Genomic DNA, 20,103 nt, shown 5'->3' with positions numbered 1-20,103 from the left:
AGTTAACATAGAATGTCACAGGCACAAGTCTGGAATGGCACAATCCAGAGAACACCACTTATTTTGTTCTATATGTGAATGGTGGCCCACAGAATTATAAAATGTGATGGCCCTGGATAGGCCATAGCAGCAATAGTGTTTTACTAGCTATAAATTAGAAATCAGCAATGACGTTATGTCTTTTTTAGCTAAAAAGCTCATAATAGTTATAATTTTGTCTGGACTTTGTTTTTAACAGATCCTAATAGATAAGGATTGAATGAAGTGAATATCAAAGCCAGTAGTATGTCATTACTGATATTGCAGGCCTTACAATTGCAAATATCAGCAGAAAGACTTACTAGCAATCTTTGGATTAAGTAAGCCTTTCTCTTGGGTATATCTTATGTTTCTTATATTGTAGCTTTGTCTCTGAGAGTCTGTGATCTTATCGATACAAATATATGCAAAAAACATTTTAATAGTAAAAAAAAGTTTTATCTTAAAGCAATAATTCAAGTAATTATTTAGCTATTACTCAGTAGTATTTTGTTTTTTCCTTAATATATTTGTTTAACTGGCATTTTAAGTGCTTTGCTTTTATCTCAAATAATTTTTAAAGCCTCAATATAAATAATTTAGTTGTTTTATTATAGGATTATAGTTTGGAGTAGATAAACTATTTGTGATGTAATAGCAACGTCTTATGCTGTGATTATTTTCTATACAAGATGCCTACAAATAGAACATTTGATTTTTAATTGTAAAACACTATATGTTTTTCATTTTATAGGTGATCATCATTTTCAAAGTAGCTTGATGTGGCAACCTTTCCTGTTGTTCCCTTTATATCTCTGTGTTCTAGTGAAGCTGAAAAGTGGATGTGCCCAGGAGAATCCTGTATGGTACAAGGACTCAGTGCCCTAGCACATGCTGTTCCTTTTGCTCCAAATAACTTCCTCTCGATTCTGCCACTTCAGAACCCTGCCCTGTAGCAGTGCCCAGCTCTGATACCCCTTTTTCATGAAGCTTCCTTGATTTCTTCCAATCTGAAGAGATTTATTTGTCCTCTGGCTCCCACATTTCTTTGTTTCTTTGAACCTCCCATTTTACAGTTCCACCCTCTGCTTTGGATTACAGCTATTTGTATTCCTGTCTTTTCTTCCAACCTCCATTCTTGCAAGTGAAGGTCTTTGTTTTTTTAATCTTTTACAATGTCTAGCACATGGCAGGTACTAAATAATTCTTTGTAGAATAAATAATCATGTTCTCCCTTGTTAGTTAGGCTTGTTTTATGGTAGTTCATTTGACATCTGTTTTATTTGGCATTTTAGTGTATAGTGTTTTCCTGAAAATTAACTGACCTCTGCTATTTCCCCTATAACACTGCCTAACACATTGAATGTAGGGTCTCAAGGAAAAAAAAAAACAGATGCTAGTAGTTTTACTGATGCACTTTCTTTAATGAAGAGAAATTACTAATTCTAATTACTTTTGAAAATGCAAAAAGATTGATTATGTTGATAAATAGATAGTTAAGTACTTTCTCAAGGGACATTGCTACTTTGTGAGTTGGTGTGTTTGGAAAGTTCTTTCCATACAAAGTTAACACATTTTAATGTCAAAATTCAATATCCTAGCCACCTTTCTAAAGTCCAAATTAGACATAAAGTAAAAACCAGAAATGAGAGCACAGTGAATTTTAAAATTTCTCAGGATTGTTACATTTTTGCTCTTAAAGAAATAAGTTATTTCACTCTTTATCTTTTTGTTTGGACCGGTAAGGTCCTGAGAGTTGAGGATTTGGGAAAGTGAAGGGCTTTACTAACTAATGGAAGAAAAAACTCCATGATGTCATTTCTTGCCAATGGAAACTATCAGAGTGGCCTTGAGAGAAGAACCTAAATACTGATGAATTCTTATGTGAAGGTCAGCATGGTAATTTGGGCAACTCTTTCTAATTCTGGCAATTCTTGTTAAGAAGTTTCTTTGATCACCACCAGTTTGGGGCACGGCAGCACTGTAGGAGGGAAGCAGAAAGCAAGCCATCTATGCTAGGCAAACATGTCTGCTGATTTGTCATGGGGGTATAAAGTAAGTCAGCTTGGCCAATCAAGTCTCTTAGAAGTAGTACAAGAACCATTATTGACTGAGCTTGATGTGTATTGCCCAATTCATGGGCTTTCTGGCTCTGGTCCTTGTTTCTTTGACTACTCAATTAAAGAGATTCCTAGAAAATAAAGTCAGGTTGATCTTGTTGCTATTTAGCAGTGTCTCAGTTTCACTTGAAGATTTGCCCAGGACTTAGAAGCTGTTGACACTGCCTCAGATACAGTACTGAGGATAGCAAAGTGCCACTACCAGGAATACCACAGGGGAATTGGAAAGATGCCAAATATGAGTGAGTGGTGCTTGTTGCCACTCTGTCTTTATTTCACAATCTTCTATTCCTTTTTCCCCAAACGACAGTCAGTAGAAGCTAAGAACCCTTGCTGCACTTCTTCCCCTGCCCCAGAACTCAAAGGGAAAGTGGGTAATAGCTAGAAGAGTTCTTTCCATCTTGGCATCCAGTGAGGTGTCACTTAGCTGGATCCCAAGTGTTAATTGATGCTGTTAACTTTCTGTAGTGATGCCAGGAAATAGTAATGGGGGAAAGAAACTCTGCTTATCTTGTATTCGCAGGTTTTATTTAGAGAACCATGTTTCTTTAGCCAAAGAGCACTAAAGTAACACTGCACTATTTAGTGTCCTTGGAAAAGTGAGTGAGTTTTTAGAAGGTCTCCTGATATCTTGTAGAAATTATTGTATACCTAAAAAGCAGAGCTTTCTTAGCTACTTCTCAGAAGGATCAGACCTAATATATTATGCTACTATATTTCTCATGAACTAAGTAGATATTTCCTATTCATAGAAATTTATGTAGTATTGTTATAATCCTTCTCTGAGTTATTAAAAGCAGTATGATTTCTTTGTGTATAATTTTTCACTTCTAATAAAATTATAATGTTAACTTAGTGTAAGTATGTGTGTATTATAATGTGTGGTTATATAATTAAATAGGAATACTCATAAACATTTCATATGTACTATGGGTTTTACACCTATGTGTGTGGACTTTTGATAAGTTATTTAACTTCTCTATGCCTAGTTTCCCATTTGTAAAGTGCTGGTTATTAATACTTATCTCCTAGGATATTATGAGGATTAAATGAACTAAAATACATAAACACATAGAATCATGCCTGAAACAGTGCTCAATAATAATAATTATTTTTACTTCATATTATCAAATTTTGAATTTTTATTTGCATAGTTTCTTAATTTATAATTACCCAACTATATTAGTTGGATTTACCTATTCTCAGTTGTTAAAAAATAAAGGACTTAAAATATGTTACACTTTTCTCCTCCCTTGGGATTTTTTTCAACTTGACAGTCTGAAAACAACACAAGAACTCCTTGAGCAAACCAAGTAAGAGCAATGATAAGTCAATGAAGATCTAAAAAGATATTTCTGAAAAGATATTCAGGAAGTTAGGTACTATGTATAGTCAGTACAAGGTTATAGACCTTGGGTATTCTGAGTTATGTACTAGAGAAATCACCAATATAGCTTTAGTTGTAATATAGAACCAAAACCTATCCCTAGATTGCACTACTACCACAGCAATATATTGTTTTCCTGCCTCCCACCCCACAAGAAATAACACAGTAGAATCAAGGAACACTGAAAAACCGACTGTGACAGAAATCTATCACAAAGCTCCAGCTTGGATGGGACAGCAAATACATGAGTGTGATATTTAACTCACTGCATGACCCTTGACACTGTGATTGCATCAGCCATAATGTTTGACATGAACAACTTCATCAGCATAATTTATGAGCTTGGGATAAAGTGGAATCATCCCCCACCAAGATCTGGAAGTGATACTGGCCTTGAAGTGGTACCATCAGTAGTTCTGCTAAACCAGGTATGGCTGGATGTCTGAGGCCAGCAAAGCAATATGCGCTTGGTGAGGTGGAGTGGAACAAGCTTGGAAGTCAGAAGAAACACTCCAACAAGACACAAAAATCAGCCCTACATGGCTTAGTCTGATTGTGGCATATTGGAAATGTGCTTCATCTCTAGTAGTTGGCAGAGAAATGGTTTTATTTAAGCAAAGGGCAGAAGCAGGAATGATAATAACCAAGGTTTCAAGAAATCAGTATTATTATAATTAGGACTTTTTTATTATATTCATAATTTCTACTCATGATTTTACCAAAAGAATCCCATATTCTCCCTGCTGCCTTGCTGTCTGTCTCATCTCTTTTCTCTACTATGCAAACAAATATGTAAGAAATAGCTGTTGTAGAAATCCTCCCCATTTGGAATTTTTATCATCATGCCTCTGCTTGAGAATCTCATCTCAATGGTGGTCTACTCCACATAGCCACACATTTGGTTTCCTGGGCCTCCCATTGAAGATCTTCTACCAAGAGGCCTAAGTAAGCGCCTGTCCAGCCATATCCCTCACTGTTCTGGCACTCCAGCCTCAGTCCTTTCTTATGCCTGCATCCTTGCACCAGAAATGTACTTTCTCTACCAATTTACATGGATCTCTTTCATCAAATCTCAAATCAAAAGTTACCAATTTTAGGAAATCTTCATTAACATTACTCCTCTCTGGTCCTTTTTTTTTTTGGTTGTTCTATATCTCCCATAACATGCATGCTTTGCTATTTTAGCTCACCCTTGCACATGGAGAGTTCTGAATCACTCTTGTTATCTCATGTATGTGTGAAGCCTCGATGGCCCCTAAAGACAGAGAACCTGTTCTGTCCACTGTCACTTGTACCTACCTACACACACATACACACACACACACACACACACACACACCTATCAGAGAAATGGATGGAAAAGTTCATATAATCATTTTCAAACACATACAAGTATATTAAAGAAAATTGATGTAAAACAAGTTATTATTTTATTAGAAATCCTCTAACAAAATCTCCTCATTTTTATCTGAGGTTTATCATCCATTTCACTTTTATACCTAAGCTAATATACCATATGTTTTATTTTATTTCTTTTTATCAAATGCATATTTATATAATCTCAGAGTCTATTCAGGGTAAAACCTAAATGATTATACTTAGATTCTTTTGTTAATGTGTACATTAGTACTAGATGCCAAAAGGATAAAAAGCCTTATTGTTTAGGCATAGGGGAATTTTCCAAATGTCAGTAAATTGACTAAATGTTTTCTAGGTTTGTTGTATTTGTTTTGTGTTTTGTCTTGCTCTTTTTTCTTCCTTTTGATCTAGTATTATAGATATAGTTCTACATATGCTTTGTGTATAAATGAATTTAACACTAACTGCTTTGACTTCAAAATCACATCTGAGATCAGAAACAAGGATTATCCCTAACCTTTCCTGTGGCTTACATTCTCGTTCTTGGAACTGGAGTCATCAAAATGACACATGAAGTACATGTAGATGTTTCCAAAATGCCAGGTCATTTCCACTCAATAGTATCTATTAACACATAGTTTTGTCACACCAGTTGGTCTCAGAGTAGGGCCTAGAAGAGAGACAGGGTTTTAGCTAAAGGGAAATTGTTGTGGAAGGTCATGCCCACGTGCTTTGGTAGGACACTCAAAGCCACTGATGCGAGCCAAATGTTTGAAACGTAACTCCAGTGGGCACTGGTGGGAGGGCACTAATGACAAAGCTCACCTTCATCACAGTTTTCCCTGACCCTCTTGTCCACTTACTTAATGTCTGGATTTTTTAAAGATGCAGGTCCTCTGTGTTGTATAGAAGATTTTGACGTGCTATAACCTCTCAAATACTGGTCTACCACTTCATTAAATGCCAAAAACCTAGTCAAGTGCTGACTCGTAAATGTCTGTGGCGCCTATCTATGATTGAATGTATTTTTTTCCTGCATGATCATCCATTGTGGTGTTTGTAAGTAGCAAAAAATGAGCCTGATTTGTTCTCCTTTGTAGAGCCAGGCCGAGGCCCACTACAAAGGAAGTAAACATGCCAAGAAGGTCAAAGCACTAGAGGCAACGAAAAATAAACCCAAAATGGTTTCTTCCAAGGACAGCGCAAAGGCTAATCCCAGCTGCTCCGCCACTCCAATCACAGGCAACAACTCTGACAAATCAGGTCAATGACACTTTTTGTTCTTTACATTCTTTGTGTTTCTCCTACTCCCCCCGTTGAACCCCCATTTTCCTCCCCTCAGTTGTTGCATGTTACTTTCCATGATTTATTTTTGTAATATGAATATGTTTCCTTCACTAAAAGGATTATGTGTTTGCACGGAATCTAAGCATTTGATATGTTGCCATTCCATGTTGTTAAATATATACATCTAAGTATATATGTGTGTAAATATATATCTATACTTGAAAGTATGTATGCATGGAAATAAGTGGAAGCTACTTGGTCACAATGTGTTTAGACAAAAATCAGGAAATGGATCTGAAATACTGAGTTAATTATTATTTCTTTCTATTCCTTTTATGTTTGGTTTTTTACTATATTTAAGTACAAGAATTCTTAAACTTGTTTACTAATAGGTGTTTTTATATTCTCTTACCCCAGTGAAGGGCAAAAGGGTGAAGTTTTCTGAGAGAGTGGCATTAGTAAATAAGTCTGGAAGTGTGCTTAGTAATAGAAGATTTTGATTTTTGAAGATCTTTGTGGATTTCCCCTCAGAGTTACAAAGGAACTTAAAGATTTTAAGGGAACTATTTACAAAGTTATGCATTGATTAACAGAAGAATTTTATGTATAAATGGAAATGGGTTACTACTGGAAGTGCCTCTTAAGAAGAACCTATATTTCATAGTCCCAGTGAATCAGCAGTATTTCTGAGTAAGTTCATTCAGTGGAAAGAGAAAAAATTCATTTTGCAGCATGGATACCATGAAATTGGATGGTTAATAGACTTTCACACTCTCACATCTGCCCCTCAGGGCCCATGATGGATATGTCATCTTGTTTCAGTGGCTAATTAAGGAATAGTGTCTGATTAAGGAACAGTGTCTGTTAAAAGAGACTAAAAGAATATGTCCCTTTCTCTTAATGTTTGACTTTCTCTATAGGGACCTCTCGATTGCAGGAAACACACACATTTCTAATTATCTTTTGCTCTTCAAATCATTGTAGAATTTGAGGAGAAGGCTTAAGAATGCTTTCCCATGGCTGCCCAGGGCTTTTGGAAAAGAGCAAATCCATTGCAGTAAGAGGAATGTTCAGAAAACCTGTTCACTGAAAGAGACTATGTAAAAAGGGACCATTATTGATTAGGTCCCCTAGATGCTGATTCCAAAAGCTCTGCAGCCTAGAAAGAGTGAGCTAACCCAAATTTGGTAATAAGGATTTTTTGTTCTTTATGTGATAGAATCACTAAATCATGTTATCTGATAAACAGATACAGTAATAAATACTGGATTATTATGTAGCACTTCTCCCCTTCTAAAGAACAAAGACTTTTTACTTCTATTATCTAATTACTCTTTAACCAATATTTATCAGCTACAGTATCAAGTATTACCTCCATTTTACAAAATTGCAAGCTGTAGTAGGGTACGCATTGTGGCGGTTACTTGCTGGAGTTTATACAGTGTTTGGAAGAGCAGGAACTATCATCTCCTAACTTCCTGCCTGGTTTCGTTTTCTACAGAACATCATTTTCTCTATAAAATGATACTCTGCCAAAGCATTTATAACCTGAATTATGCTCTTTACCTCCAGCAGAATGTATAGGTAAAATGTTGAAATAATGGAAGTCAGTGTCACTCTATCGGCTTATTTTGTGACTCGAGCCAGTAGAACAATTGACAGGTACTGTAAGTGCTCCAACATTGCTACTGAGTGAGCTCAATGCTCCACTGTAGTTATATTATTATTTGGCAATTGAGTTTGCTCTAGGGATAGTAGTAAAAATAGTGAGCAGGAAAAAAGTATCAAAAACAAAAATACAGAAGGATCAATAAGGGAAGACCCAATAAAAAAAAATAAGATAATTAAAGGGAGAAGGAAAGGTGTAGAAAAAGAGAAAAGAAAGTAAGGGGGAAAAGTCAAAGATTAGAAGATAGAATCAAGGAAAGAACAATATGGAAATAGAAAATCCAAATAAAGGATCCTGGGTTATAGTCATAGCATGGCTTATAACTATAGGGTGCCCAATTTCAATGAGTATATGTTGAAATAAAATGTAACAGTTCAAGGCACTTATTCAAACACTCAAATGTTAGCAGATGCTCAGTAAAACAAAGACACTTCCTAAGCAGTATGTTTGCCCACTGAGCATTTGGAACATGCCAGGGTCAAATATAGTAGTGATACAAACAAGGAACAAGAACTAAGATCTAGAAGAACTATTAGGGAGAGGAAAACAAATTGCAGCCACAGCATCTCTTCTTCAGTAGATATGTGGTAGTCTTTAATCCTGCAGTCTGCCTCCTCTGCCATTTCCTTACTCATCCCCACAGTACCTACTCTAGCAGTATTAACCTCACTCACCATGTGACTATACAGATTTGGACTAGAAGTGATAGAAACCACCTATATTTGGGGATTATCTCATTGTCCATGTTTCCTTATTCAAAATCTGTATAAATTAACTGATAATTCATTGGTTGGGTCATTCAAATTACTATGTTTTGTATAAGTATTAATACTAATGAAATATTTTATTTCTTCTATTATATTTGCAAAAGCTAATGCCAAAGTTGTTGGAAGATGGCACGATTTAAAAATAAAGTGGGATGTATTTGCTAAATAGATATATGTTCTTTTATCACCCTCAGCTGAATGCCAGATTGTAAGCAAGAATTATCCCATATGTGTTTTATAGAATTTTCAAGTTAGAAAATTAGAAGTTTTGCCCAGGTGGGAAATCTGGTCTAAAAAATGCTACCACCTATTTCTAAATCCTTGAAAAGCTCCTACAGCTTTGTCAGAGTCCTAGATTTTTGTTGATATCTGGCTTTCATTTCATGTAAAATCCTGTTTTAGAAAAACAGAAGACACAAAGACCAGTGCTTCATAAAAGGTCTAGGTGGACTATAGAGAGGAAAAGGAGTGGGAAGGAGAAATGGTGATTGTGACACTCGATCAACTGAAATGTTTTATTTCAGACAACATTGCCTCTGAAGAGTCAGCCAAAGATTAGAATAACAGTCACAGTAAAATTCATAGTTGCTTGGAAAATCTCATGAGACTGAAATTCCCTAGCATTTGTCTTTTTCTTCTGAATGAAGAGCTCCTGTCAATTGGGCTTACATAGTATCTGTGTGATTCTTAGATATTTGAATGAAAAGTGAAAATGTTACTCACTTGATGTCTCAGCTGCCAGACTGCAAATATCCAGGCATTCACAGCATCCATAGGATTGACTAATTCAATTTCCATTCTCATGTTTTAGCATCAATAGCTTGGCAACAGAGTGTTGTTCAATGAGAGCAAATTTTGAGGAAGAAGAAATAACTGAGTGTGAAGGGAGGGAACTTCTGGGAGAGCAGCACCCTGGGATTCCCTGAACGCCAGTCAAGGCAAGGTGTGAATTCAGAGTATCTGGCAAGGAACAGGGAACCCACAGATGACCTCTTTGTGCTCCTCAGGAGCACATATTATTTGTTCTAAGAAGGGATCTAACAATCTTCCAAAAGCTAGGGAAGCTTTCTTGCCTGCTATTTTGGCACTTGGGATAACCATTTCTCACTTTTATATTATATTTGGAGACATAATTTGGCCTATGTTGCATCTGGATCTGTATAATACAAAGAGATTTGTTACAATGGAGCTATCATATATAAACCTTTCAGGGTATTATGGAAAGCTTTCTTCTTTTCTCTCAGGTAAGTAAACAAAATAAATTTAAACTACAATAGCAGAAATTTTATTTGTTATAAGAAATTCTAACTGTATCATTTTAAAAAATTAAATATATTTATTAAAGGCAGTCAAGTAACAATAGCTGTCGCATTACTTTTTAGATGTTGAGGTAGAATTAAATGTAAAATCCAAAGAAATGGCTTTATGGTCTCCTAGGATATGTCCCAACTTTTAATGATACATCAGTGGAAGTCTGAAACAGAGTGAGAGGTAGGGAAAATGTGCTTTGGGAGAATTGGGGTCAAAACACAGCAAGCATTAGGTAGCTTCAGGAAGATGTCTAGAACATATTGGCCAGACACTCTACCCAAATTTCCCCGTAGAGTTCAAGTGTCATAATGCCGTAAGACAACACACTTCCCTGTGATAATACATCCCATACATCAAACTGAAGGTTCTTTTGTGACAGCCGTTAACAACTCATAACAGGTTCAAAAATATAGAATGTTTAAAAAACTATTTTTTTAAAATAATAAAATATTATTATAGTCAACCTAATGATAAAATATTGTGATAGTAAACCTAATAGTCCATATGTCTGGGTTTTAGCACTGGATTTTTTAAAAAATTGGTTGCATATCAAGATGCAGAAAAATACATTTCTAGTTTAAAGTACATAAAGCTATTTAAACAGCCTTTAATCAGTTGCTGTCTAAACAGACAAAAGCATATGGAATGATTCAAAATGCCATAGATATAAATGCAGTTAAGAACAAAGATGATGGACCCAGCATATTCTGCTTAAAATATGACAATAGGAACACCTTAAATTTGTTCAGTTTATAAGAGCTAGTCACAGATATGTTTTCATATGACCCTCTCAACCCTGTGATGGGTAGGGCTGAAATTAATATCTTTCATTATTTTTTATTCATTTTTTATTATTTTATTCATTCATGCAATAAACTTGATATCCATTTATTCACTCAAATATTTATTATGTATACTAAATAGTATATCTGTATGTTTTGCCAGACTCTAGGGTGCAACAATGAACAGAAGGACATTTTCTTGCCCTCAAAGAACTTCCAACCTAGTGGTGTTTTTGATTTCGTTTTACCATGTTGTCATATTGGGAATATAAAGAGAAATAATATATAGTCACCACCTTCAAGCTACTCCCTCAAATATAGTAACAATGAAGAACCTGGGTTTTGGAACCGCTGAGCGGCTTATGTGAAGTCGCACAACTCAAATCCCAACAGAGTCAGAGTGGGAACTCAAGAGTTTCTTGTTCCATGCTTATTCCATAATTCCAACTACCTCCAAACTCTGACTTGGAGGAGCAAATGCAAGTATTCCAGTAGGCAATTTCAAACACTTTTTAAAGAATTAGTGAGTAGACCATCTATTGTTTTTAAATCGCTTGCTGACTGTTGATACTTTTTGGTAGGAGCTGTGGCAGTGAAGGTGCATTAGAAGGCTTTGTTTTGTTGATAGTCCTTAGTTCCCACGTAGTATATTGTCTGTAATGTTTAACTGTTATAGAATGAAGCTTTAGAAGTTATAAGTCTTTGCAAGGGCAAATTTGAATAAAAACACTCATTTCAGGTAAATGCCAAATAACAAAGTTTCTCAAAGCTCCAGCTTGACAATCATAGGCTTAGCATGTCTACAGCCAAATATACTCACTAAGACAGAGGTTAACACTGGGAAAGGCCACTGCCAAGATAGCAGAAGCCTTGCCCTGCCTCCAAAAGGGTACAGTGGGTTATCTTAAACATTGTGCACATCTTCAGGAGAACTTCGAATCATTTCATCAAAAAGATTTCCACTGAGGGCAGGAAGATTGCTTTTTTAATCCCATACTCATGGCCTATGGAGACTGTGAGATAACAGTGTTAGAAAAGACCTAAGAAGGGGGGAAAGAGAAGAGAACACCTCAAAACTGCTCATTTTCGTTTTCAGCATGTTGTGCTTTTGCATGGTGGCAATTCCTCAGGTGTGAACCCAGAGTGGTTATCAACTAGTAGATCAGTATGATTTGCCTGGAAAGGCTACAGTTCCACTTTTTATGGACACCCTATTGCCATATTAAAGTGTATTTTCAATTTTGTCAAAGAGTTTTCCTGCCAAAGATATAAATGGAGACCCTCGCCTCGTCATTTTTATAGGTTACTCTATGTGTTTCATAGTTTTTATGTGTTGTTACAAATAGGGCCAAGTTTTCCAACTGACAACTTCTCATTTCCACTGACTCCCACAGGACTCCATCAATTAACCAGCAAGGTCTTCTTAACTGCCTCTCCATCCCTTTCTGTCTCTAGCAACAGGACCTTGTGATATTGAATAGAAGAAAATGATAGTTTTCTGCTTTGGCAGCATCTGTCATTTATAGACAAGCACCATCATAAATTTGGCATACATCTATCCAAATCCAAGAGGCTGAAATTTAATATCCCTCATAAAATAATAGATTAACTATATTTATGACAAACATCTTAAGTCTGAAGTTCTGGGGTACAATCATGTAGAACATAAATGAGTCCCATCTGTCTAAAGAGAACAGACCATTATACTAAGGCTCATATTTTCATGAAATGTACATATATCATTAAGACTTTCGAAGTCAATTTAAAAAATGGAACTGCCTCCATCTTTGCCCATGCACCTTGAATTTGACAATAGCATCTGTCCAGGCAAGGCTGAGGATTCTTAGGTAGTTAAGAGTTTGTCATTCTCAGGAAACTAACTTCTGAAACTTTTGAGCATTTTATATTGCTTTGAAATAATGCTGAACATTTTATTATTAATTTCTCCACTTTTGAAAGCTGTTTCTTAGTGTTACTCTAAGAAAAAATGAACCAAAAGTTGAGACTGATTTATGATTTATTAAAGATCTGTTAACTTATGATTTACTGGGCATATATTATAAACCACTCCCAAAAGCAAAACCTTGGATTTCTCCTTGTTAAAGCTTATATCACTATTAAAAACTTTTCTCATTTTCAGTCATATTTATTTTATGTCTTTTGATTCATATATTTTGATTACATTTATTTACAACCTTTCTGCATTAAAAAGATTTTGGAATATAAAAGGACTTTGTATGTACACTGAATAATTTTGTAAATGTGTTACCATACATGCCCTTGAGATTTCAACAGAGGTTATTACTTATATTTTTATGACATTCCACTTATTTGCTTCAAGAATTCTCTAACAGTGACATATTATTCTGACATGGATGGATGATCAAATAGAGCTACTTACTTTGTAGATTCTGTGGGTAGGGCTCATGTGCTAGGCATTTTGGGGGATTCTGGGTCTGATTCTGATGATGTTTATAGTCACAAAGTTAGCCTTATAGTATAAAGCTTAAAGTGATTTTCACAGAAATAATTCGAAAGTATATACCTCTTCCCTGACTCCTTTCTCTGAGACTTAAATTCACCTCAGGCATAATATTACACAGTAGTGGATTGGTGCTCTCATTTCTGTAGACCAGCACTGTCCAATAAAATATCCTGTGATCAAGAAAATGGTCTAAAATCTGTGTGTCCAGTGCATGTGTGATTAGCCACATGTGGCTTTCCAGCATTTGAAACATCCCTTGTGCTACTGAGAAATAGAATATTTCATTTTATTTAATTTTAAGTAGCTACACAAGGCTAGTGGCTACTGTATTGGATAGGACATCTCAAAACCATGGTACTCTTTGCTCTTGTAGAGCAGCTGCTACTCCAGGGAAGGCAGTAAATTCTCTTAGCCACTCTTTTCTCATCTGTAAGTGGAAATAATGCCCTCCCTACATCACAGTAGGGTTGTATGGGTCAAATAAAGTGATTGTAAAAGAGCTTCACAAAATGTAAATTATAATAGAAATGCCTGTTATTGATGTCCTTACAGATTTTTTTTTCTTGGTCCTCCTATGGTATCTGATTTAGCTACCCTTCTTTCTTCTATCACTGAGAGATGACAGCTGCCTCTTACACTGGTCAGCTGTCATCATCATCCATTATACTGCACCTAATATCCTATGTTCTAGAAGAACAGAGCCAAGCCTGTTATACGTATACAAAAAGCAGTTTTAACATTGATACTACTAATAATTAACATGTAGTGGAGTGATCATCATGTGCTTGATACCATGCTAAATATTTTATATATACTAATTTATTTAATGATTATAACAGTGTTCTGATGGAAACTGGAAAGTGAGACCTTGAGAGGGGAAACAATGGCCCAGAGTCATTCAGTTAGAAGGTAGTTTCAAGGCCAGAGTCTCATCTGGACAGTCCCTCAAATGTACTACCATGATATGCTACCTTTGGATGAAGGTTCATGGACATTACTGCTTTTGCTTTTTGACAGCTGTTTGAGACTTTTTTTCACTAGATGACATTTTTAGAAGTCTGACATCTCAGAAAGGTGTGCTGTTTCCTCCCCGCCCCACCCTATTTTACAACTGGTTTTGTTTTTTAAAAAAATAGGTTGTGAGAGGCTCTGTATAAGGATCTACTAACTGGTATAATTCTTGAGTACCATTTATGTACTTTCTATCTATAGCATAGTATTAAACAGAAAGGGCTTGAGTTTGAAGTCAGACAGATTAGCTTTGCCTCTAATCTCACATTACCTTCATTAAGTGATGCTCACTGAGCTTCTATTTCCTCATCTATAAAATGAGAGTGCCAATACATACCTAGTAGGGCTGTTGTTGGGATTAATAAGCTAATAAATGTAAGGTGCCCAGCTCAGTGCATACCACATAACAGACACTCAATAAATGGTAGCCATAAAAAGCAACCATTTGTTCAAAAAAATATCTAGGCCCTTTCCTTATTTTGATTGTACAATCATTTAATGCCATGCCGGCATGCAACAGTGACCTGCACTTACATTCCTTTTTATGTGTTTGTTTTATTACCACACAGTAATTATTTGAACTTGTGTTTTCATTTCAGGACATTATGGCTTCATGAGTCTGACTGTCCCAGTGAGACACTTAAGATGTGGAAGAACCCTTTTGGTCTTCCTTACCTTTTTATGTAGTGGAGGAAATGTCTTTATACTCATCCTTCCACTGGTTAATGTGTCTTATCCATTATGTCCCCGGAAGCTTCTGGCACTCCATCTTGCACACAGTAGTCACACAGCACATATTAAATGAATATCAGTAAGTGGAATTTAATAGGGGAGGCTCTGGTGCCCTCCCTAGAATGTGAACAGAGCAAGACGACACTGTGAGCCGGATGCCTATTCTACAGGTTGACAGGTTGCTCTATGTATAGCTACCTACATAGCTGTACATTGGGATGACCCAACACATCCCATCTCCCCATCTGTGGAGAGAGAAAATTGGGTGCTACAAGTGGAGAAGCTGGCCTGCCTGGAGCCAGGAATGAAAGGATTAGGGAGGAGAGTGTGATCCAAATGAGAAACACGCCCCAGCCTAACAAGTTCTTGCTGGCATTTCTATCAGTAAAAAAGGAAAAACTTATCACCCCATATATTTTATTTCCAATTTCTTGCAAAAAAATTTTCTTGGTGTATGATTTTTGGTATTTATTTTGGCTACTAATTACTTAGCCTCTAGAAAAGACATGCTTTGTTTTCTTTCAGATATGAAATGACATAAATGCTCAAAGTTTTTATCACAATAGAGATTATTTTATTTCTTTCCTTCAAATATTTGAATGTCTGTTAGTATCTTATGATGATTTTTGCCCATTTAACTAGTAAAATGGCCATATCTAAGTTAAAATAACTTGTCTTCCCTAGCACAGTACATTTGTTCTTAGTTCTCTGTTAACAAGTAAATACATTTTACTCAATGTGGAAATTCATATACTGCATTTTGAGTTTCAGAAGAGTTACTTGTTTATTTCTTTCAACCAAAATTTTACCCAATCCTGTTAGTAGCCCATGAGACATAATGATTAATATCCAATAAAAGGTTTCTTAAGTACTTTGAAAAATCCTTAGCAGCTATTTTGCTTATATTACTTAGGGTATTTTAAATTGAGAGAACCCTTTTGAAAGGCAACTTCATAGAATAAATTAAGAACTATAATAATGTTTATTCCATTGGGCCAGTTAATTCCTCTTCCTGTAATCTGTATCAAGGAAATAATTCTAAATACAAAGCAAGAAAAATAAAATACTGTGTATTAAGATGTCCATTGTAGCATTTGTATTAATGAAAAATGGAAACAAGATCATTAGTACTAGAGGAATTACTTAAATAAAATACTTGTATTATGCAGCTTTAAAGTCAATAAAAGTAGCAACATGGAAAAAGCTAGTAATATATTAAATTAAAAAGTTCCAAAGTATATTAAATCAAAAATTATAAAATGGTTTATTTATTCATATGTTTCAATGTATTTATTGAGCCCCTACTGAATACCCACCATCATGCCAGGCACTGGGCATATGATGGTGAATCAGACACATTGAGTCTTATCTTCATGATAGTCTTGTCTTCATGATAGTCTTGTCTTCATGTCTGGAAGGATAGTCACTGAGCAAGTGATGACAAGCTTGATGACACTGACCTCGTCTGGGAAGGACAGTAGGCGTGGGCAGGAGATTTCAGTTCTCTGTGGCTGCAGATGAGACATTAGCCAAGCAAACAGGGGCCCTGGTTTAGGGGTGGGGGCGAAGAGGATTCTCATCAGAGAGACCAGTACTTCATAGGACCTGAGATGTGAAAGCATACCTATTTAAATAACTCATGCAATGAAGGACACTTGGGTACAAGAAAGGGAATTTAGGATGTTGGTAAGAGAGTGGTTGAAATGATGGGTAAGGACAGAAATGAAAGCAGAATGCAATGATGGTCATAAATGCAGAGGTTCTTAATCTCTTTTCATGCCATCAATTCCTATGACTGACTAGTGAAGCTTGGTCTCAGACCAGGTGTTTTTAAATCTATAAAATATAAAATACAAAGAAAACCAATTATATTGAAATACAATTGTCAGTTTTTTGTAATGATATATGTTATGGCAATAATGCATTAAATAAGGTCTAGCAGTGGGTCTAATAATATCTGTCATAATTTTGAAGTGGTGATGAGTATAAACAATATTTCAAGCATTCTATGACAACTGCAATGTCTGATAAGTATATCTGATTTGTATTCATGACAAAGTTACAGGTACTGCTAGGACTGCTATAGTTTGTCGCTTTCATTTATAATTGAAGAAAATTCTAAATTGCAATTGAGATCAATTTTTAAAAAGATGTTTTTTGTTATCCAAGTTCTTGGATCCCTTGAATTAATCTGCCCTTTGGAAATCCCCAGAGCCCAGGTTAAAACTCCTGTTTAGTATGACAGTATTATGGGTTATTTTCTCTATTCTCCATATCCTATGTTACTTTTATAACAATTTCTTATGCCTTGATGAGGTTTGTATATCATGGGGCACAGATAGGATGGCTAAGAAACTCTTAGCCATTTATTTTGTATTACAGTTGTGATGTTCACAGTTTGCAATGCAATTTCATGTCTATTTCTTGCTCAGTGCTGTCATGATCACAGTCACACAGTTATAAGTCTCCAGATAGCAATATTCCTAAGAAGCCTGGCTAGCATGATACAAAACCCCAGATAAACTCCTTCGAGTACCCAGGCCTCTTAAAATAATGTCACTTTTTAAAGGAGACTTTCTATGGTCAACAGTCTTTCTCCTGCAACCTATAGATCTTAAATATAAAGCTGATTTCATAATAAAGCTGCTGCAGATTGAATTTAGGAATAAATGCTAGATTAGAAATGTAAATATATATATATATATATATATATATATATGATTGGCCTTTAGCAATATGTTTTTAAAGGATTACTAGCTTTCTTATGCATAGACAGGCTAGCCCCTGCGTGTCTGCATAGTCTCCTTAGAGTGGGCCCCTAGTTAGGTCCATAAGAGTGAAAGCTTGGTACCTGCCTCCCTGAAGCAACCCAAGGCAAAAGGCTTCTTTCCTAACGGTAGTTTTTTTGCCCTGACTAGATGAAGAAAGACTCAGTTTCCTCACTAGCTCTCAGGCTGACCTTTCCATTGTTAGTGCGCACCTCCCCCGGCCTGAAGTATCAAAGCTAAAACCCTTTTCTGACCTCTGCATCTGGAGAGGAAGGAGGTTGGAAGGAGCTGAATCAAATGTTTTCCTTGTACCTTGTGAATCTGTCTTTCCTCTATAACGAGCCATTCATTTAGAAGAAAAAGAACCTGTTCCTCATTTCACTTAGAAAATTAGTTTTTAATCTTATTCCTGGCTTTTGAATCTCTACTGGACCTACTCCCTGCGGGACTTGATTTGAATGACATGAGTTACTTATTCTATTTTCCATAATAAAGCTGCCTCAGAAATAACTGTTTCACATCTCTTGGTGACACATAGCAAAAGGGGCAATTTTTCAACCCAAAGAAGTTGAAATATGATTTCTCTATTGTACAAGTCAAATGTCTGGAAAACTACGCAGAATAGGAGAAAGCTGTTCATTAGATTCAAACTCTAGCAAACAAGCCCTCTTTTATGCTCACTCAGAAAAGCTGACAGGTTCACCAATATCAGTGCCAGTTCACTGATACAGTGAGGGTAGCTTTCAAAGTGGGGATATTTGGAGATGCCACTTTCAAAGTGGGGATATTTGGAGATGCCACTGTTTTATCTGAGTATGTGAGACTGGCAGCTTCTGCTCCCCAACAGATGGGGATATTTGGAGATGCCACTGTTTTATCTCCAGATATTTGGAGATGCCACTGTTTTATCTGAGTATGTGAGACTGGCAGCTTCTGCTCCCCAACAAAGTGGCACAAGGGACAATGGGGATTTGTCATGTGGTGCTCAGACAAGGAGGGCAATTGCTGACATTTTATTGAAGAACAAAATCGCTGCAGGCCAGAACCGATGGCCAGAACCTGATTGACAAAGGCTTTCAAATGGAAAGAGCAACAACATCCTAAGTTAGGACTATAGCCTGGCAGATGTGAGTACAGCACAGGGCCAGTTTTGGACTTCAGAATTAGTTACTTCACTGTCATGGGTCCTAAGTTACTTAAAATGAATAAGCTTTTTGGTTTTTTAAATAAGATAAGGGTATGCAGATTCTGATTCAGAGAAGAGTCACTTTAATTTATAGACAATTTTCCCTGCTTTCAGGATTAGTCTAAAAGCCAAGATATGAAAATTAGACATAAACATAGTTAATTAGGAATTAGCAAGCTTCACAGTCATCAGCCATGCTTGAAGAGACAGGGTTTCTGGAATTTAGCTGGAGGCATGGTAATGTGGCGCTGGATGCTAAGGGCCCGACAGCATTGGATTGGCCCAATGTGTAATATTTTAGTGCTTGGAGAATTTCAAAAACTAGCTTTAATTTCCATGTCTGTCCTTGGCTACTTGGTGTTTCTGGGCTCATGACTTAAGTGCTCTGATTTGTTTTCCACATCTGCAAAATGGCATAAGCCATATGGAAAAATTTTTCTGTCTCCAAAGGTAGCCTAGCAGTTCACCCTTGAGTGGGGCATTGAAATAATTTTCCAACAGGAAATCCTATGACTAATAAAGCAAGCCAGCTAACTAGTAGGTGTTATGCGATAAACCAGCCTAGACTATACTATTCTGGGTAACCCTTGAGGACACTTGGAATTAGACCAAGTCTAAATAAGATATCTAGCTGGAAACCTAAATGGGTGACTAAAGAACTTCTAGTACACTGAGTCAGTCTCAGGCCACCTGGTGAAAAGTTATGTGCCTTGGGGATTTAGTCAGGAGTGGTGCCATTACTGAGACATAAAGCCTTCATAATGACACTTTCAGTGAAGGTCATCTATTACCTAAACTTTTCTTATGCATAGGCAGTCTAGCCCCTGCCTGTCTGCATAGTCTCCTTAGAGTGGGCCCCTAGTTAGGTCCAAAAGAGTGAAGGCTTGGTACCTGCCAAGGGTAGGGAAAATTAAATAATGCCACAGGTCATAGTAGTTGGAATTTTTTAAAGCACATTATACATAAATATATCAACCATGTAATTGTTGATAACTCAAAGGAATATAGCATGACATAATTTAAAACTGACTGTATTAGAGTATTGTAGAGATGGATTGTTGGATTAGAAACCTCTGATCAATCTCCAAACAGAATACCTATAGTTCTATGAGAAACCTTGCCAAAAAACAGAACACCAGTTTAATTGCAAAGAGGAATGGCTATATTTTGGTGATATTTTTGTTTTCACATGTGCTTTAGATTTTCTGTTAATGGTACATG

At 36.2% G+C, this 20,103-nt stretch overlaps 1 protein-coding gene across 12 annotated transcripts in view; it reads left to right on the top strand.

The window, feature by feature from the left end:
- Positions 1–20,103, top strand: part of ZNF385B (zinc finger protein 385B) — a 374,516-nt gene that overhangs the window by 337,748 nt on the left and 16,665 nt on the right. For all 12 annotated transcript variants that reach the window (XM_012785825.2, XM_076005718.1, XM_012785822.3 and 9 more), the window contains one exon: positions 5,985–6,147. In XM_012785825.2, coding sequence (XP_012641279.2) covers positions 5,985–6,147 — 163 coding nt within the window. The remainder of the gene's footprint in view (positions 1–5,984; positions 6,148–20,103) is intronic.

The sequence above is a fragment of the Microcebus murinus genome, chromosome 8, assembly GCF_040939455.1.
Source record: "Microcebus murinus isolate Inina chromosome 8, M.murinus_Inina_mat1.0, whole genome shotgun sequence".
NCBI lineage: Eukaryota > Metazoa > Chordata > Mammalia > Primates > Cheirogaleidae > Microcebus > Microcebus murinus.
The sequence above is the reverse complement of the archived record's forward strand: the minus strand, read 5'-3'. Positions and strand labels throughout refer to the sequence as shown.